At 35.9% G+C, this 27,095-nt stretch overlaps 1 protein-coding gene across 1 annotated transcript in view; it reads left to right on the forward strand.

Annotated features, from left to right (window-relative positions):
* Window positions 1-20,785, forward strand: part of LOC126820554 (uncharacterized) — a 56,411-nt gene extending 35,626 nt beyond the window's left edge. Inside the window, exons 5-7 of the mRNA XM_050548587.2 lie at window positions 16,770-16,909; window positions 18,701-18,815; window positions 19,464-20,785. Of these exons, the coding sequence (XP_050404544.2) occupies window positions 16,770-16,909; window positions 18,701-18,815; window positions 19,464-19,504 (296 nt within the window). The 3' untranslated portion in view covers window positions 19,505-20,785. The remainder of the gene's footprint in view (window positions 1-16,769; window positions 16,910-18,700; window positions 18,816-19,463) is intronic.
* Window positions 20,786-27,095: the final 6,310 nt, after the last annotated feature.

Genomic DNA, 27,095 nt, shown 5'->3' on the forward strand with positions numbered 1-27,095 from the left:
TATGTTATTTAGGTTTCCACTTTTTCGATGAAATCTGGGTCGGATTTAAAACAAATACGTGAAATATGAACTCTATTGTGTCTCTACTCACCAAATGAAAATAGAAATAATAAAAGAAAATAAAAATAAAACCAATCTCAAAATCTAAGTTTACTCCAATTTCCGTGCTCTTTCTGAATACTGCAATGTGTCAATCTTTGATAAAATACAAAAAAGTGTTTCGATTTTTTACAGAACTAAGCATAAATACAAAACCATAAACAAAAAGAAATTCTTATATAAAATAATCAACACGTGTACCATCTTCGGTATCCCTCAGTGGTACCTTTCCATTCTACTCCACTATACACTGGGTGTATTCACGGGGTTTTCACGAATTCAAATTATCCGCCCTTGATACTTCTACTATTTTTATCGACTTACTTTTGAATCAGTGTGGTAAACGTGAATAATGACACTAAGGACTGGTATGTAAATTGTTTTTTGATTATTTCGTAGAATCTACCTACTATCACCGGCATATAGGCTATAATGGGGTAAAACGGAAAGATGTCACTGGGGATACCGAGGATGCACCATATAAACTGGTAATAAAGTGTGGCTGGAAGAACCAAGAATCTTGTTATGACCGTCCTTGACGCGATGCTCATAAATATATCTTCTCTTATTTTTTCTTTGATAAAATAATATAAGACTTCCTTGTCAACTTTATTACATTATGACAGCGAAGCCATGGAGTCTGACATAAAATAAATCCAAGAAACAACAACATCTTTATGGAAGACCAAACAGCTCTTTATTCAATATTCTTAATCCTTAGTTCTTAATTCATAGTCATCAATTCTTATTAACATTCGTATCTTAAAATCAATATTTGCCATACAGGATTTGTAAAATGTGGTTTGGTGTAGTTTAATTTTGGTTATATAAAGATAAAATTTATGTTAGAAAATCAAAAAAATTAGCCTACATTTACATTTCATCAGAGACAATCACGAAAAACAAATCTCGAACAACAAATTCCCAAATACAAATCTCCAAATACAAATCTTGCAAAACATTTGTCCAAAAACATTTCTCGAAATTCATTGAACCGGAACATTATGACGACGAAATCAAACTGGCATGCAATAAGTCACTATACAACAATGGGGAATCGAGCAAGCATACAATAAGAAAAACTCGTTCGATGACTGTGATTTTGGCGAAACCACGTGTGTGTTATGGCTAACCCATAGTTTCTACATATATTGGTTAAGCCGACCTAGCATTAAATAAATTAAATTGAAAGTAGCCTATTTTTAGTAATTAGGTTATTTTTTGATAGCGACGCATTAGACAAACAAAAGAGGATTTTATCTCTTCTAAATCATGTAATCATGAATGTGCCAGTAAATAACCAATACTCATATATGCAAAGGCGATAGAATAATGATTTCCGGTGATGAATAACTGGGATTTCGTATTAAGACCAGTATTTTGAATTTAAATACACCCCCCCCCCCTCTCTAGAGATAGAGATATACAATTTAAATTTTAAAATACGAGTTATCGTGTAATGCTTGACCGGCAAGTATTTTATATTCCTCTTTCAATATATTACTTATTCCCTGGCACATTCATGATAACATGATTTAGAAGAGATAAAACACCCTTTCGTTTGAGAAAAAAATGTCGCTATGAGACAATAACCTAATTTCTGAAAATAGACTGCTTTCAATTTATTTTCTTTTTTGAACGCCCGGCCCAATAGCCATACTACGCACGTGGTTTCACTACAGTCGCGGTCGTACAGCGAATTTGCTTATTGTATATATGCTTTCTCGATTTCCCATTATTGTATGGTGACTTATTGTATGCCATGTTGATTTCCGCTCATGTCGACATAATTTGTATTTGGAAATTTGATTTGTATTTGGAAATTTGTATTTGGAAATTTGTTGTTCGAGATTTGTTTTTTGTTGTATGTATCTGATGAAATGTAAATGTAGGCTAATTTTTTGATTTTCCAAAATAAATTTAATCTTTATATAACTAAAATTAAATTAAACAAAATTTTTTTATGACAAATATTGATTTTAAGATACAAATGTTAATTTTAGAGTACAAATGTCGGAATAAGACAACAAATTAATGAAAAAAATAAGAATTAAGGATTATGAATTAAGAACTAAGAAATAAGAACTAAGATTAAAGAGCTGTTTGGTCTTCCATACATCTTGTCATGTTGTATATAAACATCTGGTATTTTAATAATAATATATGACCAGTTTATTTACGGCTGCACAAATAAGTCAATTTTAGTGCATGTCTTTGTAGCCTATTTATAGGTGTGTTTTACAGGGCTGAAAGCAAGTTAAAATTTCCTTTCACTGGTAAACACTTTAACGAGTTAATATGAGTTATTTAACGAAGTTCCTAATACGTGGTCATTTTCGTAGCCAACCTATTTCAGAGAGTAAAAAAAAATTATTCTTGATCATTATTTTTTTTCTGGACTCTAAATCCAGTATTTAGGTGGAATTTCGAGGGGAAAACGTTCAAAACAAATCGAATTTGTTGCTTTCGACTTGGACCGTTGATTCCGAGTGGGAGACTAACGACCAAGTTATTTCGACCGTGGACTTGGGATCTAGCAGACGTAACTAAAGCGACAGTGGCAATGTGGCCTATGGATGATATTTTGCATGAATCGGGCCCTTTCATGGGTCAGTTAAAACTCCTTAACACCGTTGATTCCGAGTGGGAGACTAGCGACCAAGTTATTTCGATCGTGGACATGCGATCTAGCAGACGTAACTAAAGCGACAGTGGCAATGTGGCCTATGGATGATATTTTGCATGAATCAGGCCCTTTCATGGGTCTGTTAAAACTCCTTAACACTCTGTGACGTCAATATAATATGCATATTTGGCTGGAAAATCGTTATAATTCATTTCTATTGACGCGTTAATCTCAGTTATATGTTATATTAACCAGTTAATAAGTTTCCTGTTCACAACCCCGGTGTTTTATGTTTCGACTTATTTTCGAAGTTTTGACTTGTTACTCATTTTCCTGTTGTTGTTCGTCTTAGGGGCCACGCCCTTTAAAAAACAATCCTAAGGCTCCGTTAATTCAAGTATGATCCACATGAAATTTGCCATGCTTGTTCTTTAGACAATTACGCATCTATGGACGTACTTTCATTTTTGATATGACGTCACAATACCAAGATGGCTGCAATGACGTCATGATTGGTTCCTGGTCGATAGTACGCTTGTACTTGTTGACTTTAATCTTTATACTTTAATGAATTGTCCATCATCGTGCTTCGCACATTGTATGTCGTACGACCGTCTTCTTTAGCCCAGTAGGTGCAGAACAGTAGGACGTTAAACACCGTTTGAATACAGTTAATGAATAATGAAGGTGTGACCAATACAAAGTTTATTTTCATTACGTACCGGGCCTTTAAGTTTAACAGAGAGGGGAGCCACGGTGGCTTTGTGAGTAGGACGTGGGCTCATCGGGATTTCATTCTCGGCTCCCTCTTGTCAGTGATGTAGGACGGAGGGCCTGGCAATGGACAATATATAATCGTTCGGATGGGACGTAAAACCGTGGTCCCATGTACTCGTTGGCGTGAATGTAAAACAACCATTGACAGTTTGAATTCGAAATAAGAGCAGGCCGTAGCACCGCTGTCCGAGCAAAATTTCCCTCATAGTACACAGCATAGAGTATGCCCAGTCGGACGTTAAACCATATTTCATTTCATTTCATTTCTTTAACAGTGGAAGGAAACAAAAGAATCCGGGAAATCCTCAAAATATTAGGAAAGCGATTCTATTCCTTGTCACTGACGAATCTGGGGCCGAAACAATGATACTTGACTATGATCGAACGGTTCAGTTTCCTATGAATTGCGTAGGTTGTAGTCTACTAATACAGACCTGATATTATAAATGACAGAGAGAGAGAGAGGGCAGAAATCCATAATGAAAAAGGCTAGTAATTTTACTGAACTGGCTAATGCCATATAGTTTAAGAATTATAGCCTCAATTTCATAGTATAACGGTTAAATATAGTGTTTAATACACACTGAAAATACCGGAAGAACTATAGATTTTCCGCCCGTCTGTCCCATTGGCATGTCTGGCATTTTGTTTTACAGATCAAGTTTCAAGGATTCCGTTAATTCCTTTTGGCTGAATTATGACTTTTTACTGACTTAAAATGATAAGTAGTATTTCCTGCAATATTTTGGGTTATACTTTGAACTATTTAATTGATGATTGGTAGACTGCATTCTGTAGACCTTATTATTTAAAGATTTTAGCTTTCATATTTAAAGATATCTTGTTTGATCAAATACGATAACACTATTTCCGCTTAATCTATTTCTACACGACTCAATGAAGTTCTTTGAACTCAATCCCCGCCTACATACCTAACCAGGATCTTCAATGCTTCGAATTGTTCAGGTCTGACTTCTTACTATATAATCATTGACTAATATTGAATAATTTCAAATTTAGTTTTAATATGTAGAAGAAATCTTAGACTTGTACATTAGTTTCTTTGTTAATTGTGATTGAAACGTATAGGGGTCAATAGCACGAGAGACATCAAGACAGTTTTTGTCGAGTTAATTTTACTAACGCGCTATGTTGTCATGGAAGAATGCCAAATATTGTGCACATACCGGGGACTGTGGAAGCCCAATAAACAAAAAATCATCAAGGACATGAACAGTACCCTTTGCATTTAAGTTTGAATCGATAATCCAGTGGATAGCCGTACTAAACTCTTCAAACAGTCGACAAGAGAAACTAAGCCCAAAAGGCAAGGTTTTATCGTAAAAATAATTGCCCTCAAAACTGAAACCTAGGGTGAATGGGAACAATTTTATATGCATTTTCTACATCTGTTTTAGACATTTGGGCACCTGGACCAAGTTGACGAATTATAGCAACAGCGTTTGCAACAGTTTGGTAGGATACAGTGCACAGGTGATCCGAGATGCCATCGTTTACTGATATGAGGAACCCTCGGGGAAAGAGCGATGATGGATTACTCGGAATTTTCCTGGTTCTTTTTTGTGGACAACACCTAAAGGGCTAATCTTGAAGTTGGGCAGAGATAAGATGGTATATGGCCCTGCAAAATGACCTGCCGCAACCTCTCTGTCAATAATTTCTTTAATATTAGTAGAATTTTGCAAGAGCAGAACGCAGATTTGTTGAGATTGTAGGGTTTCAGGACCCCTGAAATGGGATATGAAACCCGTGAGAAAATCCATTAACCAGTTAATCACGCTTAACCGGATCGTAGGATTCAAGCCAAAATTGTAAACGATCAGTTTTACAGGCGTGGTTATGGTATTATCCATGCCGTTAGGATTTAGGGGTATATTTGTTAGATGTGGTTGGTTTTGACAGGATAGGATGGCTTTGGGTCCCAGGCATTGAGTTAGGCTTTCGGGGGCAAGTGAAACGTGGGTGGGGACCGCGACATCTTTGGCAAACATGTCGAAAGGTGCATGATCCGGTGTTATTGTAATTCCAACACAACTTTGGCTCTTTACTTTGTTTGCTACCTTCCGTTCCGCCGATGGGTTTGTTATATGGTGGAAAACGAAAAGATGGGTTCATAGTTTGCAATTTACTGTGAATGCCAGATGCCAAAGCTTTTTGATAAAGTTCAATGTTCAAACATTGCCACGGAAACAATGTGGACTGGCGCCAAAGACGAAATTTCACGTCATAATCCAGGGCTGCAGCTTCGCCCACTTGACTAGCCAAGTCTTGGATTGTAGAAATATACTTCATTAAATGAGGTGTTTCCGTAGGGAATTTTTCCGCATAGATACTAACAAATATGTGAAACGCTTTGAGCCATTGCGTCAAGCCTTGCAGTTTAGGTGAGGTGGCTTATTCCTTGCGTATAACAAATTGATTGTCAGAACTTTCACTGACTAAAAAGTGGCATTTAGGAGCTTTCGAGGTTAGCAATTGTGACATCTCGACATATTCATTGGCCCAAACTTTGCCTTTGATTTTTGGGTCTACTGCTAACGACAGGGGTTGAGCTGTGGCTAACCAACTATCATACTGGGCATGCCTATCCTGCTCATGGTTGAGTGAGACAGTAGTAGAAACCCCATGTGGCTGATGATCTAGTGCTGTCGGCAGTTGTGGGCAAGACATACCTTCCGTCACTTGATGAACTGGTGGAGGTTGCGATGATTGAGTAGTCGCATTAATAGGAAACGAAATGAAATGGGGTTTAACGTCCTACTGTTCTCGCATTAATAGAAGCCAAGACAGCTTGCGTAATGGTAGGGATGGCATTTGTTATGGCTTCCTGGATCTGGGTATAGAAACTTGAATCTGTAGATGAGCTCATTGGTGACTTCAAGGGTGTCTTTGGTGCTGTGCTTGAAAGCTCATTAGAGGTCAAAGTGGAGGTGGATGGCACAGAAGCAAGGTTGGAGTTGGCTGGTGTGTGGCTCAAAATATCAGTGGCAATTGTATTAGAGTGAGCGGGCATAGATATCTGTCGGGGACGTTTTACTGGCACTTTGGAGAAACCAGGCAGTTGCTGGGGTCGTTTGGATGGAACCCGAGTTTTCTTCGGGACAGCCACATGTGACACATTGACATGTTTGCCTTGAGGTCGCTGTGATCTTTTCTGTGGTGGCATGATGCTGAACCTAAAAAATATCAATATCTAAATGAGGATAATGATAACTAAAAACACGATTGAAGCCCCCACCAGTCATCACAAGTGAACAATGGAGTGAAGCTCTCACGAAATATATTTTATTTGGAAATGCACACAGTTTCGGTCTTCATACAACCGCTTGCCTTGATGTCGCTGTGATCTTTTCTGTGGTGGCATGATGCTGAACCTAAAAAATATCAATATCTAAATGAGGATAATGATAACTAAAAACACGATTGAAGCCCCCACCAGTCATCACAAGTGAACAATGGGGTGAAGCACTCACGAAATATATTTTATTTGGAAATGCACACAGTTTCGGTCTTCATACAACCGCTTGCGAATCGTTTGGTGCCTAGTGCTGTTGGATTTAGATCAAACTAAAGTATTGTATTTCGTTTAGTTTTGGGGCAATATTAAGCGGAAGTCGGCTTGTTTACTATATTTTTTTAGGTTAATATTTGGCTATTGTGTCGACAGCGGAGCATGAAATCGGTCATATTTCAACACAAACTTTATTTATAGATGTCTTCAACGAAAACAGATGTTTATTCTACAAAACAAATCAACACCCACAATCCTATGAAATCAACAACTCTATTTTAGAATTGATTGAATGATATTCAAAGTACTGATTCTTAAATCGAAACATCGCTCAGTTATAAACATAAATTTTCCATAAAAATGTGCCCAGTGCATAATTTTATTTTTTTGCCCAAATCAAAGAGGTCTAGTCATTCTTGATTGGATGATGATTGTTTAATTGACCATTTGACGTTTACACTAATTTCTTTGAATTTTGGTGGGTTGGATGGCCGAATGGTTAGCACGTGCGCGCTGTGCTGTATCATGTCATTGAGTCAACTGGCGGGGTTTCGATTTCCTGGTTGTACGTGACAAGGAGTAGGGTCGCCTGTCCAACCTCGTGGGTTTTTTCCGGATCCTCCAGTTTCCTCCCACTGCTAAAGACCCCCACGCGCAAGCGAATTATTGAAATAAAATTGAACAATGTTTTAGTCCTGAAATGACCTAGTTTGTGTCGAGTGGAAGTTAAACCCCATCCTCTCTCTCTCTCTCTCTCTCTATCTCTCTCTCTTTGAATTTTACATTCACCGTTTTATGCGTGTGCAGGATTTTCAGATGTTATTCACATAGTCGTCAAGAAAATATTTAATTTGCATCCTTTAATGGACCTGTAATGTTGTCTCTTAAATATTCAAACTAGCATATAATTTTCTTTTTAAACAATAAAAACTACTTAATCTGTTGATCACCAGAAGTTTCTGTCTCTAATCTGAATATTCAAACTAGTATAATATTTTCAGCTCGACTTTTTCAAATTAGAGAAAAGAATCTGAATATTCAAACTAGTATAAGATTTTCTTTTAAAATAATAAAAACTACTTTGGACAAACAGAAGTTCTTTTCTCTAATTTGAAAAAAAGTTGAGCTGAATTATATTTATTATCGATACAGTACTGCATTAAAATAACATGCATGGTGTACGGTATAGATAAAAATGAATTTCTGAACTTCAGAAATGATTCGACTATTCCATTAGAGTGTAGAAAAGGACGATACGAAAGATAATAATGTAGTATTTAAAACGATTCATTAATATTTTCAATGGATTGTTCTGGATGTTTAAATATGTGGTCTAATACACAAGTTAGGCTATCGGTTATGACCTTTCTGGTTATTGCGAGCTCTAATAAGGACGATGGGTCTAACTTACTAAAGTGAATTGTCAATTTATTTTTAATCAACACTGAAATAAATTATGATCTCCCAAACAGTAAAAATGGAAAATGAAATGAAATGTAATGGGTTTAAAGTCTTTTTTTTCTGCTCCGACTGGGCTATATTGAAGACTGCCATACGCCATGCAGGGAAATTTTGCCAACACCCCTGCACTCGGACAAGGTTGAACCACCTGGAACACCTGGATCCCCAGGTTAACGAGTCAACGTTTTTCTCGCTGATCCACCGCCTACAGTAAAAAGGGAACACTTATTGTAACGAGTATAAAAAAGGTGTTTCGAATATAGCACCATGGGTCTTCTGTCAGACGTGGAGAGCGGACGCGGGAAAATTGGTCGCCACATCCTACGTACGACCCATGCATCTTTTCTTACTACATATCTTAGTAGCCTTGTGATCGTTTAGAATTTGTCTCTATAGCTGTCTTTGCTTCTTACTGTTTTCTTAAGACGTTTGTCTTACCAGGAGTAACAATGCAACAGTTTGTTTTTACATTTTATATATCATAGCTGCTTACATATTGTACACGCATAGCATAGATTACAATACTAAAGTCATGCTCAAACACTAGCCAGCCAGACCCGATGGGCGAGTCTGCTGATAGAAACTGCTACATCTTTTCCCTTCTGGAATCTGTCTGTTGTCTGGCGATTGCTCACAAATATGAGTTTTGTAGCTTGGGTTTTGACGTTCAATTATCCAATTGGTGAAATATGATGTAAATAATTTGAGGGATTGGTCAATTTAGCCAAATGACATGGAAACCCACCCTTATATGGTTAAATGGAAATTTACTGGAGAAAATTCCCATGAGATATCTGTTATCTACCTAGAATATAATGTTTACCACATTATGACCCTTTTTCATGTAACAATCTGTCACCCATTAGCTAACTTGATTGTGAATCGACTAATTTGCCAGAGATATTATTAATCCAATATAAAGCTATCCTTAATTTAAAAAGCAAAAATTCTACAAAAAGTGTTACACGAAGGCTATTTGGCAATATACCTCGTAATTGGTTAAATCATGTACGCAAGGATAAAGTGTTCAACTCTCGAATAATATAGGTAGTTATACAGATCCAATTTCCAATCGAAATGGAGACTCCGGTTTGGCGGATGGATTGAGTGAAAACACCATATTTTATTATTAATATTTCATCCAAAAGTCTTCTGTAACTAAGTGTAACGAGATCAATCAATAAATATTTCGTTTCACTGCAAGCGATTACCGATAAAATATTTTTTAAGACCAAATTTTAATTTCGTATCATGCAGATACTCAGAATTGATAATAGGTCTGCAACTGTTCAGCTTGTTTCCATTGGCCTCTTGGTTTATAATAGCCTGAATAAAAGATGGTGTTCGGTTACATGCCATGAATTGTAAGGTTATAATTTATTGATTAAAAAAAATGTACTTTTTCGCAATTTATTGACGTCATTTGCACACTTAAAATAAAACAGAAAAAAACGAACATAAGGTAAAAAAAAAACCAAACTCATTTGGTTTATACAATAAGAATTTGTTATCGATATTGCTTTTTATCTTGTTATTTCGAAATGACATCCAATAATATTAATAGAAATTTACGTGATAAGAAATAATACGATTGTCATACAAAATGTAATTTGATATCAGGTAATTCAAATTTCTGTTCAGTATAGGGTTTTTATTAGTATATTCTTCCCATTAACAGTTTTCGTCAACAATGAAGCTTTTAAGCTAAACAGATGTGACAAATTATCCACAAATGGTACACATAATTGTTTAATATTATATTTATTTATTGCGAATACAACCGAATATTTTAGTTGCAATATAAGTATAATATGGTTATTATGTTTGATGGGAGCCACCGTGGCTCAGTGAGTAGGACGTTGGCTCGCTAACCTAGAGTTTCCGTGTTTGATCCCTGCGTTGGCCGAGAAAGTTCATCTTGATTTTCCGGCGTGGTTTCCCCGGTCAGTGGTGTAGGACGGAGGAACTGGCAAGGGAAAACGTACAGTCCTTCGGGTGGAACGAAAACCCGAGGTCTCATGTACACATCTTCATTATCACAGTAGTAGCAAAACATTTCATCATGTTTGATACAACTGCTAAATTTGTCACATTTTTGACTTGGTGGTCACGACCTTGCGGTTATCTTTTTACAAGGTTGTTTTATAGGTTGAAAAAAGGTAAACCTGACACAGTTAATAATGGCATAGCTAAATATCATACAGGTAATAATGACATAGTTAAACATGGCACAGGTAATATTGACATAGGTAAACATGACACAGGTAATAATGGCATAGTTAAACATGACACATGTAATAATGCCATAGGTAGACATGACAAGGTAAAGATGGCATGGTTAAACATGGCACATGTAATAATGACATAATATGTAATAATGGCATAGGTATTAATTGCACATGTAATAATGACATACGTAATATGAACATAGGTAATACTGGCACAGGTAATAATGACACATGTAATAATAACATAGGTAATAATGGCACATGGAAGAATGACACAGGTCTTCATAAGTGATAATGACACATGTAATACTGACTAAAAGGCCGTACAGCTCTATTCATTGGCACCTAAAAATAGACGAAAGTGGGTTTACAAGCATGTATCAGTGTAATATGAGTGTATATACAGTGATTTACGTTCAATTTATTTTAAAAACTTCGTGAATGGCCCAAATCATCGATCTATGCTGCTCGCTAAGTAATAAGCACACCACCAGTTTGACCGAAGCCGGAAGGTTATCTAATAATGATGGTAATTTGATTATGTTTTCTTAATTAAATGTCAAATACTGTTATTAATTTATAAAAAAAACAACCACGCTATCTTATAGCCATCTACAAACTTAATGAATCTTACAAACCTCCACATTCCTCAAGTACAACGTTTGTTTACAAACCTACTACTAGAATACAGTTTACAGTAGTACTTGTCAGCCTGTTGTGGCCATTTTATTATCTCGAAGTCGAGGAGTTGGAAACGAAACGGGACGTCAAAAGGCGAGAAGTCGAAGGGCGAGATTGCAAGGGCTTTCAAACGCAAGAAAGCAAGAAGTAGGGACGTCAAGGTCGAAAGAGCGAGAGGTTAAAAAAAGGACTCAACTGGTTTCCGTAGTTTACAGTGAGCAGACCGGAGGCTCAGCGCGGGGGGTGTCCATCAAATGGGCACAAAACCAGATCCAACTTTTCTAGAGTAAAATTTTGCGTAGAATACGATGCCGAGTGGTAATCAGTCCGCCGTTGGGGCGTTTTCGAGATATTCGGGGTCAAAGGTCGAATGAGTTCATTTGCACTGAAAGTGAATGCGCAGTCATTCTTGTATTGTGAAAAGAAGCTGAAAATGATCGAAAGTAATCACACTTTCAATAAAAATGTACACTTGCTAAATCCACCTTTAGTCTTAGTGACCCTGGAGGTCAAAAGGTGAAATTTACCGTTTTGCACTAGGAAGATTTAAAGCAATAAAATGTCAACGTAAAATATAAAAGGTTCAGAAGCGTTTTGGTTCTGTTATGCAAGTTCATTTTTGACGTTTCAAAGTAAAAGTTCGGTGCTAAGACCACCTAAAGATAAATTTTAAATGTTCCTATTATTAATTAGAACAGGTTTCGCTTTAGATTTTATATTTTACGCTGACATTTATTACTTTAAATCTTCCTAGTGCTAAAACTGAAAATGTGACCTTTTGACCTCTGGGGTCACAAAGAACAGAGGGGAATTTAGCAAGTTTACATTTTTATTGAAAGTGTGATTACTTTCGATCATTTTCAGCTTATTTTCATGATACAAGAATGACTGCGCATTCACTTTCCGTGCAAATGAACCCATTTGACTTTTGACCCCGAATATCTCGAAAACGCCCCAACGGCGGACTGATTACCACTCGGCATCGTATTCTACGCAAAATTTTACTCTAGAAAAGTTGGGTCTGGTTTTGTGCCCATTTGATGGACACCCCCCCCCCCCCCCCGCGCTGAGCCTGCAGACTAACACTTTTGAAGAAGAACGCAATTACTGTGGCTTAAATTGTTAGAATTTCTAAATTAATATGCATATCCAACAATTAATATGGTCAAAAATGGATTAATAACGAGAGGTATTAACACTTATTAGCGTGGACTAAGCCGTGAAAAATATTTTAGCGTAAAATGCAAACGACTCATCGTTATAAATGTAGCAAAAAGTCTTATTCTGCATTTTAACTGAGTTAAATATATTATTACATTGTATATTTTTGCTGTTATTTTATACGCCCACAGTGAAATATTACGTCGTCATCCAGGCTTGTAAATGCGTTGTCTCGAGAGGACGAACCCTGTCGATTTTCAGCGTTCCGCAACTTTTCGTTCCGAAGTTAAGCCCGTTTTTCCGAAAACCTGGTGAACGCCGATAGGGACTGGACTTTTCGACGTATTCTTTCAAATTTGGCTTGAAGCATTGTGGACAAACCCTTTTGATATTCAGCGTTCTACGATTTTCTGTTCCAGAAACCCTGAAACCCTTGTGAACACTATAGTTTTCGACGGATTTTTATCAAATTTGGTGTGAAACCTTGTGGTCATGAGAGGAAGAATCCTAACGAAATTCAGCGCTCCGCGACTTTTCTTTCCGAAATTATGCCGCCATTTCCAAAAATCTTGTGAGCGCGATAAATGCTATAGATTTTAATGGCTCTTTTTCATATTTGGCTTGAAGCATTGTGTTCATCGACCCCTATCGATATTCATAATCCACAGTCTTCCTTTTCTGAGTTATCATATCAATAGCAACAGCATACAAATCACCCAGTGATATGAACAGTTCTAAACAATGCTCTTATCACTACAAAAAACACCAGCAAATTCCATGAGTGTTGTTATCAGTCTCAAGGTTTTTTTAACCGTTCACTTTCTTAAGCCTTCACAAAAGGGCTCGTGCGTTACCATGGTGCAGGGTGATCCCCGTGGTGAGGTAGCATAGACGCAGCTACGTCACATGTACATCAGATGACACAACTATAGCGTCACCCTTGCGTCAGCCTGCGTCGCCGCAAGTAGTTTATGGTCGTCAGTTGCCGAAAAATGCGACGTAAACTAGACAGAAGTAATGCGGTAGCAATGCGTCACATCACACAACACCGCGTTACTCATAGATATATAAATATTTATACATTTCTATGGTATTACTATTTGTGTCACCTTTGTGGTAACGTGGATTTTGGCAAAATATTGAACATTTTCAAGAAATGACGCGTCTTTTAAGACACCACTGTGGTATCCTTACGCCGCTAAACTACCGACACAAAGCAGCGCACATTGGCTTACGCAAATACATACGCTAGGTTGCGCAAGGATTTACGCAGAATAGTGACGCACTGGTGTGGGCTAGGCTTTAGACATTATTTTGACCCTTCTGGATCTAAACGTTTACTTTACGTGAAACTACAGATTTTGGAAGGCGTATTTCTGATCATAAAGTGTTAGTTGTGATAGAGATATTCCTGTTAATACCACGTCACCTTTTACAAGAGAAATAGCCATTTAGAAGCAAGCGAATTACGATAAACTCAAGAATTTGATTTAGAACCGATATCGATTAAATCTCTAAATTCAACCTGTTTATCAACGAATGCACCCAAAGCCACCGCGTTGAAATTCGACCTTTCGGCAAACCATGGTTTAGTCAGAAAGGCGCTTAGAGAAATTGACAGGACGAAGACTTTCTAATATAACAAAACAAATATAAAGGATTTGGATAAGTAAAAAATAAATTATAAAGTAAAAAAAAAAGAAAAGAAATAAAAATAAATGTAACATTTACAAAAAGAGAAAACAACATCTAAAGGTTATGATAACCTTGTTTCGGGGTCACCAATCCGAGTAATTCGATAGTATATCGCAGACATAACACAATGTTGAAAATTCATGTTACATCTACCATAAATAAATATTTCCAAATATTTCGACAATTATACCACAATATTTATATATAACAAGCCTCAATTTAGTTTCGCACGATAAGTTATAACCATTTAAACATCAATTAAAAAAATAGACTGAAAAGGTAAACGAGAATTTACATTGACATCCGAACATTTTTGAGTGCAAAATAGGTTACGTGTCCTTAGTTTGAAATAATTCGCGGTAAGCCAGTCTACGAAACATTACAGAAATCGAGCTCAAGAAATCTAATTTAGTAACTTGCTAGTTGGACAACTCAACTAGCTGCTTTAACAACCAAAAAGCTCAATTTTACTGTTCTTTAGATTCGTTACTGCTTTAATGGTTGATAGATGTGTAGAAAATTCCACGTGTGATGGCTATTTAAAGGCTAATAGAACCCACACCGGTTGATGCACGTCTACCCTGTAATCACTTCATTATTTGTCATTTTAGTACGGCCATTCGCTGTGGTTAATTAAACTTTTAATAGAGGAAATTTTGACTGCGTGGGGAACCCTACCTTGACACATTTCTTCATTCGTTTTACTCGTACAATAATACAGATATGAACAATCTATTCTATTCTATCGGTTAATTATGTGGATCCCCGGGGCACTGTAGTGGGTCCATTCTTATTGTGTACATAAAAGATATACTGTTTGCCAATAGCATTTTCACTAGTTGTAGTAAATCTCGTGTATATAAAATATAGACTCCGTTAAGGACTGATTGATTCAAACTAAACTCGTGATCCAACAATGAATCGTTCTGAAACCAATTAAGTATTGTATTTCCGGGAACTTTTGAGACGCCGCAACTTTATTTTTTGGTAATGAATCATTAGATGTTGTAGTCAATCACAGACACCTAGGCTGCTCACCTATAAAAAATTTTGAGAAAAAATTTAAATACGTTTTGAAGCGAAATATCCATACTTGAATATTCTTGTGAATTGTGAGGTTTTTGTAATTTATCTGATCGCGATAAATTTGAAATAAATCAGTTCAGGCATCAATAATTATTACAAGTTTCCTAAAATAAACAACTTACGAATCTTGATATTATGAAAACGGCTTAGTTATATTGTCAGAACGTAAAAGGATAAGTAGGCTCTCTTTTTTATATAAAATTATTTATAACAAATCTACAAACTATCTTACGGATACGTTATCAGAACTTTACACTTATATATATAATCCACTTAACAATGTTAATAATATCCCTCTTCCCTTTTAGTAAATCTACATCTATCAAAAGTCATTCATCCCTAATATACTGAAACAACAGGTTTCTATAGTTTATAGTAAATGACATTATGTATGGTTTAATGGTCGTGAGCGAGACATTAAAAAAGCTAAGTCGCTAATATTTGGGACCTAGAAATTGACACAAATAGGTCGCAACGCATGCAATGATGTAATATGAATGTATATAAATTGATTTACATTCAATCGTTTCTGTTTTTACTGTAATTTCTAGTCAGTTAGGTTCGACGAAATACGCCAGTATTCTCAATCGAATTTCAATCTCTAGCGTCTGGTTTTTCAAGTCTACGCCGATAGTATTTATTGGGCATGCTCTCCAGATAAGAATATAGCGTCACCGTTTGACATGACTTGTGGAATATACCTAGCCTCGTTTTTCGAGTCCCTTAGTACCAATTGTAAAATGTTAATTTTGTCTTAAATATTGGATATCAGAAGCCCATCTTTTCCCGGTAAGATCACAACACCAATGTTGATTTAAAGCGACAAATAAATCGTGTTTTCAATGTCGAAGATTTTGGATGATATTGAGTTAGAGACATAGCTACATTATGTAATATATTGATACCGCACGAGGCGTTAGCCGGGTGTTGTTTCAAAATATTACGCAATGTCTTTAGTTCGAGACCATTAAACAACTTAAAATACAGACACTATCCCGCACGTGCTTTTCAGTGAAATACGTCACGCGAGTCTAATATTTCATCTAGTATAGATAATGTACGATTGGCAAGTAGCCCGTACATTATTGGAAATAATGGTACGCCAACATCAAAGGATGACGTCACATCTGTATTTTAAACAGATATAAACATTGAACATTATTCAAAAAGAATGCAAGTACCAGAACGTAAAATGCTAGAATGTCTAAATTTAAATGCATATTCAACAATTAGTAGGATTAAAAGCTGATTTATGATGACAAATTATTCTTGCTTGTATAGACTTATTACCGCTTTAAGGAAAGGACGTTTGTAAGTTTAGTCCAATCCAGTTGTATCCAAAGTTAAAATACATTTTAAACAAATCTAATCAATTTTTTATTGCAGCTTTAAAATTTTATTCATATCGCATTTTTATTTACAGGTGATGGGAATATTTGCTTTAATGAATTTTGTCGACTTGTTTTGGCTCATAAACAGCCCGATGAGGTGATAAAAGAAGAAATATTAAATTGTTTGGATCGAATCTTCCCTGAAGAACAGCACGAGATTGAACTTACCAAGGTAATGAGCTTATATACAGATTACCATCCCTTATAGACCAGTATTTATAGTAGTTGCTTGGTTGCGTATTAACCAGGGATGGCAAAACAGCATAGAGGTCAATAGCGCGATAGATACCGCAATATTAAAGGACAATATTGGTGCCAGTCATTATCACATATGTGATAGAACTGGTTAAACACGTTCCAAATATTATTTTATACAGAGATCATTGCTACGATGGATGAATAATCAATGTTTCAACAATAGGAAGAGACGAACGCAAAAGGAAAACACGAGTTATCCGTTTATGTTAATGTTTCAACAATAGGAAGTGACGAACGCAAAAGGAAAACACGAGTTATCCCTCTATAGAACTGGCTGAAGTGACGGGTGATAACAGATACGTGGGCGAATTTCTGCTCACTAAAAATTCCTTCAAAGACCAAAAGTTGTTATATTACACTGTAAGAGTATATCTGACAATTCAAAAAAGTAATTGCATGTCATTAGATAAGAGAACACGAGAAAAATAGAAACAGTCCGTACATTCACGGGTGTTTTTTCATTCTATACTTATAAAAACATGGTAATGCATGGATTTTTTCTATGAATTGTCAGATATCCTTTCACAGTCCCATACAACAACTTTTGGTCTTCGAAGGAATTATTAGTGAGCAGAAATTCGCCCATGTATCTGTTATCACCCGTCACTTCATTCAGTTATATAAACGGATAACTCGTGTTTTCCTTTTGCGTTCGTCACTTCCTATTGTTGAAACGTTGATTACTCATCTATTGTAGCAATGATCTCTGTGATAAAATAATATTTGGAACGTGTTTAACCAGTTCTATCACATATGTGATAATAACTGGCACCAATATTGTCCTTTAAGTGGGTAATATGTCAACATATTGTGATTGTTCTGATGATTTTATCTCTAAAAAGACAATTAGGTAGACGGGAATGACACCAATGTGTATAGATTCTTTTTTAACGGTTTGGGGGGAGGGGGAGTCGGGGGATGGCCGAATGGTTAGCGCGTACGCTTCGTATCGTAGTAGGACATTTTTAATTCACCCATATTATCGTCTATAGATCATTATAAAAGTGTGTGGGGGTTTGGGGTGTGGGGAGGGCGTGGGTGGCCGAATTGTTAGCGCGTGCACGTTCCGTCATAAGGTCTGTTAGTGGGTCAACTGGTGTGGTTTCGATTCCCCGGTTGTATGTGACAAGGAGTGGGGGCGCCTGTCCAAACTCGTGGGTTTTCTCCGGGTCCTCCGGTTTCCTCCCACTGTTAAAGACCCCTGCACGCAAGCGAATTATTGAAATAAAATTGAACCATCTGTTAGTCCCTAAATGACTTGGTTTGTGTCGAGTGGACATTAAACCCCATTTCTCTCTCCATCTAACGGTTTTAATACTTTCATCGGATGCCTGTGTCATATTCGGCTATTTGTCGTTATAAAGAGTAAGGTCATCAGGATGTCCTGAAAATATGATAGGCCAAGAAATGTCATGGATTTAACAATAAAGTCAATGGGGAGAGAATGATTAGTCTTAGACTTGATATCGACTTGACTAACTATGCCCCATATTAAGATGTGTTTTACCAGTGTAAACCAGTTTTGAGACAGTCGATTACACCCTTTAGTCCCCCCACCCTTAAAATACCCTTGCCTACCCCAGAATAAGATTTAAAATGCCAAGGGAATGTCTGGTTTGTTGATTAAAAACTTGAAACCAATTTTGTTTTGTCATCATTTTGGTTTAGACATTTGTGACGACATGCTTTAATTGTTGTTGTTTAGGTTATTCAGATTATGTCTAAGTTAGATCGACAAGCCAGTGATCTCAGCCAATCAGATGTCATTAGATTTTGTGAAGAAATGGACATTAATCAGAATGGTAAAATAGACAGGGCAGGTGAGTTATGTCCCCCTTATGATACCCTAGATCATGGGTGTAGAACTACATAATGCACAAATTGATACCGTAGCAATAGAACCTAAGGATTAACCAAAGGGAAATTACCTAAATAATGATACACAAGACCGAAATATTATCATGTTTTATAGAAAAGTAGGCACACCCACCCTGGATCATGGGTGTAAAACTACATTATGCACAAATTGATACCCTTCCAATAGAACCTAAGGATTAACCAAAGGGAAATTACCCAAATAATGATACACAAGACCGAAATATTATCATGTTTTATAGAAAAGTAGGCACACCCACCCTGGCCTGTGCACCATGCCTATTATAGCTTGGCATCGTAGTAATACTGATATATAATCGTACCTTTCATGTTCTCTGATGATCATGCCTGATATAACCAGTGTAACCTGATAATGAAAGCGGGATTTATGTCCTACTTTTCTGCACCAACCGTGATAAAATTTGGTCCAAGTTAGGACATTGGTGTATGTGGATTCGCAAGTGAGAAGTGATATCAGACCTATAATGTTTCATACAAGCTAAATTTCCCCGTTACCTCAATACCGCCATGGTATTTTTTTTTTTGTTTTGCTTGTTTCTTTATTATGTTTTTTCCTTCTTTTATATTTTCAGAATTTGTGAGTTCTCTGTGTGGTAGTGGTATTTCGTTATAAATCATAATCCTCTTGAAATCAGATCAACGCAACTCAACGATTTAAGTGCCAACAGTCGCAATCAGGTCATCATGTACTTCCGATTATAGGTCTTACTTGTAACTCAGTTATTCTCTTTCATAATGACATATACGGTATCGTCGATCACAACTGGCAGTAAGTCGTCTGTATTGGTCGTTGCTATTCAAACACTTTATGAAACTAATTCAAATCGAACGAAATCGTCTTGATTTTTAAAAAAATGCCAATTTGGGTACATTTTTAATAAGATTTTTGTTTTTATTAAGTTCGTTATTTATAGATACAAAAGAAAAAAAAAGAAAGCTAAATAATTTTTGGGTATCCGATATAAACACTGAACCTTAATATAGTATGTGTTGTGATTGTACAAATTAAATTACTTTGTTTCACTGCAAGAAAACTCTTTCTTTTGAAAAAAATGTTTCATGATCCAGCACGCGCTTCTGTTCCGGTTTACATGTGAGTGAAGCCTAATCCCTACCTTGATCATGCGTTGTTTTGATTGACAGCATTGTGTGAATCTGACATCATAAAGTTCTTGAAAGACCGCCTTTTGCTTAAAATGTTTTTATTTTGTATATAAAAAATATATTTATACACTTAGCTTGAACTTCAGTATTTCAATAGTGTTGTTGTTAGATCTGACAGTTGAATGTTTTGAATTTTGACTCTTATTTCCGTGAATCAAGTAGAATTTGATCTCAGCTACAAATGCGTTCTTCATATCAAAAAAGCTTACTAATCGTGGCCCAAAACATTGATAATCGCTTAAACTTAATCGGCTACTGATTTTAAGAGATGATTAAATAAAATTTCATTGGGTTTAACCCTATCCATGAAATACTGTTGTTTTGATCATTATTATGATTTATAGATGATGCCCTGCTAAAATTCCCCTTCCTCGCATTGCACACATAACCATATGTTACTCTGATAATGACCGGCATATTTTGTTAAGGACTAGGAGAAATTTTAAACCCTACTCTATCCCATCACCTCTGAGGAGAATTTTTACAAAATGAATCAAATACAAACAGCACTGTAAAATATATGCTAATAGTTTTCAAATATAACTTCAACAAATTGTAATGTGTATATTTGTATTGTATCACTATGGATATAACAAATCATTATCAATAACTCTTTCCTTTTACTGTAGCACACATATTTATGATATATTATTAACAGACCGTAATCTTTGTGAAATTATGGACCATGAATATAATAACAGTAATTAAAGAAAGTATTTTTGACATACAATTGTTTAAGTTCCATATTTTTGTGTGGTTAAATGGCCCATTACTTCACACAGAATCATTTACTCAACGCTTCAAATAGCTCAGCGAATTTGATTTCCTGACTTAGAATTCCCAGATGTATGCTTACACTTTACTCCATTCATTAGACGTAGTTCTTCTAAATGTTGCAAATGCGCAGACTATTTTGTCTTTTAAACTATATTATAGTGCGTTCAGATAGATATTATACATACATCGAGCCCCATATATATGTATGGATTACAAGAAGTGTTTATAATTGGATTACACAATCTTTGGAGTATATATAGCGAGGGTTAATTCGATCTCCTAATAAGCATTGAAAGGAAGCATAACTGGGGATAATGTATAGTTTTGTTGAGAATTCATCTTGCTTAATCAAGGATTTCGGTTGCTGGGTTGACAAAGGTGCTGATAAAATTGTATATATTAATACAGTATATTTAATATACCTTCTTTTATATTGATAAACCCAACCTGGTTAAAACACAGATCTTATTTCGTTTCGTTTTTATAGTTCAAAATTTCGTGTTACTTGTCTTTACTACACTTGGATCTGGAAGAGTTGTTATTTAACTCGTGTTCTGAATGGTGTCAGGGATAGGCCAATGAAACGGTCTGTTACGGCGAGCTTTAGGTGTGTTTTGCACGCAACTGTTGGTAATCCACTAGTAACATCAATGCTGATTGGTTAATCAATTGTCTGACGTCATAGGGTCATAAGTCGGTCTTTTGACCCCTGACGTGACCTATCGCTATAACTTGTCAGATCTTCGTGTAGTGTATAGGCCATCGAAAGTATAAAAAAAACGAAACGAAATATAGATCTGTATTTTAATCAGATTGCGATAAACCTAAAGACTTTATATTTCTAAAAATTTTAATATACCCTTCACCAAATATTCAAAGTCCTATACCGAAGACCTCAATATCTCCGTGCCTCTGATTTGCACTATAAATATTATTCGCGGCCATTTTGCCTAGAGATACACACTTAAACTGTTCGGTGCTTCTTATAATTGTGACAGTATTGGTTCTTTAATCAAGGTTCGGATGACAAGACTAGTTTAACAGCTTATAATACTTTTATTCTCTGCTTCTTCTAACAAAACTTCTTATGTACAAAACTTAAAGACTCCATAACTTACTTGTATTGAGGGAGCCATATCCTAGCTTGGCATAAATGTGCCAACTCTCGGGCGCTCTCCCTCGTTCCGTCTTGTGCCGAGCCGAGGCGCCCATGGCCTCTGCTCTCGTGTCCTGTCCGGACCTCTCTCTCCATTTGTTTGTTAATCTGGCTTTATAAACTATTCCAGACAAAAGAATCTTATTAGACATCTGGCTGATGTATCATGTATCATATCAGGTTTAACATTTGCTTATCATCAAAGAAAGTTTAAATAAGACATGCCATCAAGGTAAAGTTACATAATCACATAGAGAGGCTACCAAGAACTCCAGGGGTCGGACAGGTTGATATGTTTGATATGTTGATATTAAAATCACTTTCCTGTGTCGAAGTGGCAGCAAGCGTCTATAACATCAGATAATCTCTGATTATGTAACATAATGTAGCTACGAGAACGTAGCTGAAACGTTGAGATATGCTGATGTGCTTGTTTTTAGCTACGATTGGATGCTTTAAATTTCACCTGGCAAACTTAATTTCTTTATTAATGCATGCAATAACTAAAAAATAAGCTAATTGTATACCATTAGGACTAGTTAAACCCAGCCCAATGTAGCGAAAAACTTTTGGTTTATAGTTGTCTTTTGGTTAAAATGGCCAAAAGCCAGCTATTATCGCTTCGATTTAAAAGAGGTGACTGGTACCCGTGTCAGGTAAGATTATATGCTTGGATGTGGCACAAGTGTAACAAATAAAGAGTAATCAATCGATGTTTTGAAGAACAAATTGACAGTTTTGTTGTTTGAAATCCGATCTGATTCGCGATGGGGTTTTGCCAAGTAAAACTAAAAAATATTATCTCTTATCTCAAACACGGAGGGTTGAGAGATGAGGTTTCTTATCTAATCATACTGGTGCATTATTTGTCCGTTATATTTATCTGTGTGGAATTAAAACGATCATATTGCTTTTTAAGACAACTATTATTCTGTGTTTAAAATTAAGGTGGCATAAACGGTACTAGCGTGTTGTTTGCAAGTTTTGACTCGTACAGTGAGTGATCCCGTGATAGGCCATTGTTGGTCCGGTACAGTGGATGATCTGATACGATGACCTTGAAATCCGGAGTCATCATCGACTGTCTGCTCTGCTAAATAATTATTACCAAGCGGTAAATCACATCTGACGACCTCTCTTGACAATCAGTTTATCTTACGGTGGTAGTCGTGTGGGTGTGGAAGAGCATTAAAAGAAATCTGTTGTTGGATAATTCAAGACAAATTTCCACATTAAGACAAGATCACGACATAGCTATGAGAGTGACGGGTGCGGTGTACGGGGTAGGATAGGTTTACTATACAACTTCTCATGTATATGGGTATTTTACATATTTAACATTCCTTGACACAGTTCTGAATTCATACAACCCGAAGTCTTTGTGAAACTAAAAATATATCTTCTGAATTATCACGCAAAGTCACAGTTTCCCGGTAGACGCTCATAGTGATAGTAAAAACCTCTGAAAATGTTATCGTTGTGTTTTATGGTTCTGATGATCAGTGGACGATGCTAAGTCATGATAATAATACAATGATAAAACAATGATTAATCCGTACAGATTTAATTTATTGCTGTCTGAGTGAAACTAAAAAGACACTGTCTGCAGAATCACGCAAGTCTCCGGTTATCATAATGACGCAATAATAAATTGGGACAGATGTTAAGTAATGTAAATAAGAGGATTGGCTGATCAGTTCTAAGCCTGTAATGGATAGATCAATTGGTTTGAAACAAACGTTTGCCACCAACAAGTACAATCATTGAATGGATCATAGATAGAAGAACTGTAACAGTAGTATTATTATTGTCTTCGTACCAGACCATCTTGTGCAATCACCAAAGATGGACAAAACTGGACAAAGAGCAATCATCAAGTATCTGCATATAAAAGGAGTACTGTCTGTTCCTGGTGATACTCCGACTCGAAAAATGCGTGCCAAGCCTTTATTTTTTTTAATTAAAATGGCTAAAACTTTGTGACATACCTGGAATTGTCATCCCTTTGATATCTTCCCTTAGATTAAATGACTAGAAGTCCGATAAAATCCAGTATTCTCTTGTAAATTTCATATATTTCGACATTGTCACTTTATCAGAACATAAACATTTAGAACATAAACATTTCGACTACGCGTGCGTTTAATATAGGGCACTTGTATTTCGTATTAGGGTAGACAGGTACTTAACAAATTTGGTGCATTCGGTTAGAAATGTCTAGTGAAGGAGAATGCGCCAGTTTGTTTCGCGACAAAAAGGGGTGCTCGATTGTCAGTCCGGAACGTCCCGAATTGACAGAATTGCAATCAAGTAATACAGAATTCAGTCCTGTCACAGTTCTGCCAGTCCCGACAGCTGAGGTGGTGTGAGTAGAATCGTGACGTATTTTAAGTAACAATTATGTTTCAGCTCACATGATTGGTTGAGATATTTTTTATGCAATCGGCACATGCGTTATACTCCGAAATTATCCTTTTCACTCGATTAACACTATTTTCGGAATAGAGAGAATTTAATTCCGGAACGTTCAATCGAGTATCTCCTAATACTTATTAGGTTCTCACACTTTGAAGCTTGTTTGAAACAATATTGTTTTTGTTCAGATTGATAGGGGTTTTTTTTGTTTCCACCTTGCTTATTTCGCTCAAAAATTCTCACTGGATACATTTGAGTGACTTAAAGATTAAAGCTATTTTGAAAAGTTGGCACATGTCAGAACCATGCGAACTCTCAGAAATAAGTAAATTGGTGTAAAAGGTTAGCCCTTATTTAAATTTAAATAAATATGTCGGGTAAAATGATTCCGAATTTTGTTTTCTGAGACTTTATAACTCTGTTTTCTGAGACTTTATAACTCTGATTGAGAGAAACGAGCATTTTTGTTTACCTTTTCGGAACGCTTTTAGGGGTTAAAATTTAGCTGCTGTTGTAATTAAGCAGAGCAAGACTGAAACCAATTTCCAATTTCGTTTTATTGCAATTTAGATCTTAAGGCTGAAACACAACTATTTTCAAAGCATATACGTCATATAATCCATAGATCATTTCAAATTTTTGACATGTCCGGGAAATAAGCAATTTTGTGGGAATCACTTTTCAACTTTTTATGCCCATAAAATATTCCCCACTGTTCATTACATTATCGATATTCATAGAATTGCGTTGCAGCAGATTGAATGGCAATCTGATTAAAACACAGATTCTATTTTGTTTCGTTTTTATAGTTCAAAATTTCGTCTTAATTGTCTTTACTACTCTAGAATCTGGAAGAGTTGTTATTATTGACGTGTTCTGGGTGATGTGAGGGATCAGCCATTGAAACGGTCGTTACGGCGAGTTTTTGGGATTTTGATGCACGGAACTGTGGGTAAACCAATAGAAACGTTAACGTTGAATGATTAATCAATGTCTGATGTCATAAGACCAAAAGTCGCGCTGTTCCCCGACGTGAACTTCCACTATATCTTGTCATCGAAAGTATAAAAAACGAAACGAAATATAGATCTGTATTTTAATCGGATTGGAATAGTAACCTTTGAGATAAAGTGTAAAATATTTGTAAGATATCTTAAAAAATTTTGGATTTACAATAGTTTCACATACCGGTATTCCTTTAAATATAGACATTTAGATATAGATACAACAGATTTGTTTCCGATGTTGTAGTAGAAAAGAAAACAAAAACAAACGAATGCTGGGAAAAAAATGGAATATTGCTGTGCACAATTTCAAGATAAAAATTACGCGATATGTCAAGGAATGTGTCAAACAATTTTATTACTGTAGTTATTTCAGAAACATAATACAGTGAATTATAAACCAATGAAAAGTTTTTTAAAAAAAAATATTGCCTACGTTCTAAATATACACGTAAATTATGTGTACGGGGCTCTACAAAGCCGGATCGCAAATTAAGGACGGTTAAAAACTGTTTACCAAAATTAGATACATTTGACCTGATCAGTTAGCGACCATCCACAATCTACACAGTAATGGCTCGTATGTAAGTGAATTTCTTTTAAGATGCATTATGTAAGAGCCACATTTGCCTATTGCATGTCTTCCTTTAGGCCCTAAATGTTATTTAAATTATTAATAAGACATTTATTCTCATGACCAGTAGGCCTACATAATCAACTCTCTAAAGCATCGGATGGTCGTGATTTTTAATGGAGTGAAATGGATAATCGAGAATATTTTTATTATCGTAAAAATGGTAGCAATCGAAATCGAGACAGCGCTTTCCTTATCAAAACTCCCAACATTTATAGCTTCGCTCAGAATTATGTAATTTGACTGAAGTATCCATATATTCATTTATCATTATCTATTTTTAAACTATAATATTTAAACTATATATAATATTCAGCTCTTTATCTTAATCTTTAGATAACAGTCACATATGTCATGTTCTTGATTTAATAACTGTCTAAATAGAGAATTTCCTACCAGTCTAAGACGAGTAGGAGATTTTATTTATCACCCAATCCCTTCTTACATGCACAAATAGATAAATATAATTCTTTGCTGTAGATTTCACTTTTACTGAACATTACGGCGTAGTGATACATCATTTTTTGACAGCAATTCAACCATTGCAAAGTCCTTTATATTGACCCAGTGTTTCCATCAAGGTCAATTGAATAACAAGTTCATTTTTAGATTATGAAATATATCACACAAGCGATATCTACTGCAGAATGTATTATTGGGTGATAAATGATCTTATGTAGTAGTAGTAGTAATTTTGCTGAAGGTTTCATTAGGAATTGCGCTACATAGAAAATTAGCTGATCACCATGCCAGTCTTAGCTCAAGTTTAAAATTTCCAACAGTTCGCAAGGCAAATTTTAAGCCACTGAATGGACCGAGTTACGTTTGAGTATGTCATGCAGCCTCCTTCCACAATTTCGTCACACGTCAGCACGGTAGCGGGTTAAAATTTACATGTAGCTTATATCGATATCAAAAAATTACAACCTTCGGACGGAGGGCAATTAAATATTCAAGTTAGTGGGACAAACAACCGTGGTCTGGGATTCAGTAAATAATTCTTTGAAAAGAGTTATATTCTACTGGACCGAAATAACCACCAATACATCCAAGT

Source organism: Patella vulgata, chromosome 1 (genome assembly GCF_932274485.2).
Source record: "Patella vulgata chromosome 1, xgPatVulg1.2, whole genome shotgun sequence".
Classification (NCBI taxonomy): domain Eukaryota; kingdom Metazoa; phylum Mollusca; class Gastropoda; family Patellidae; genus Patella; species Patella vulgata.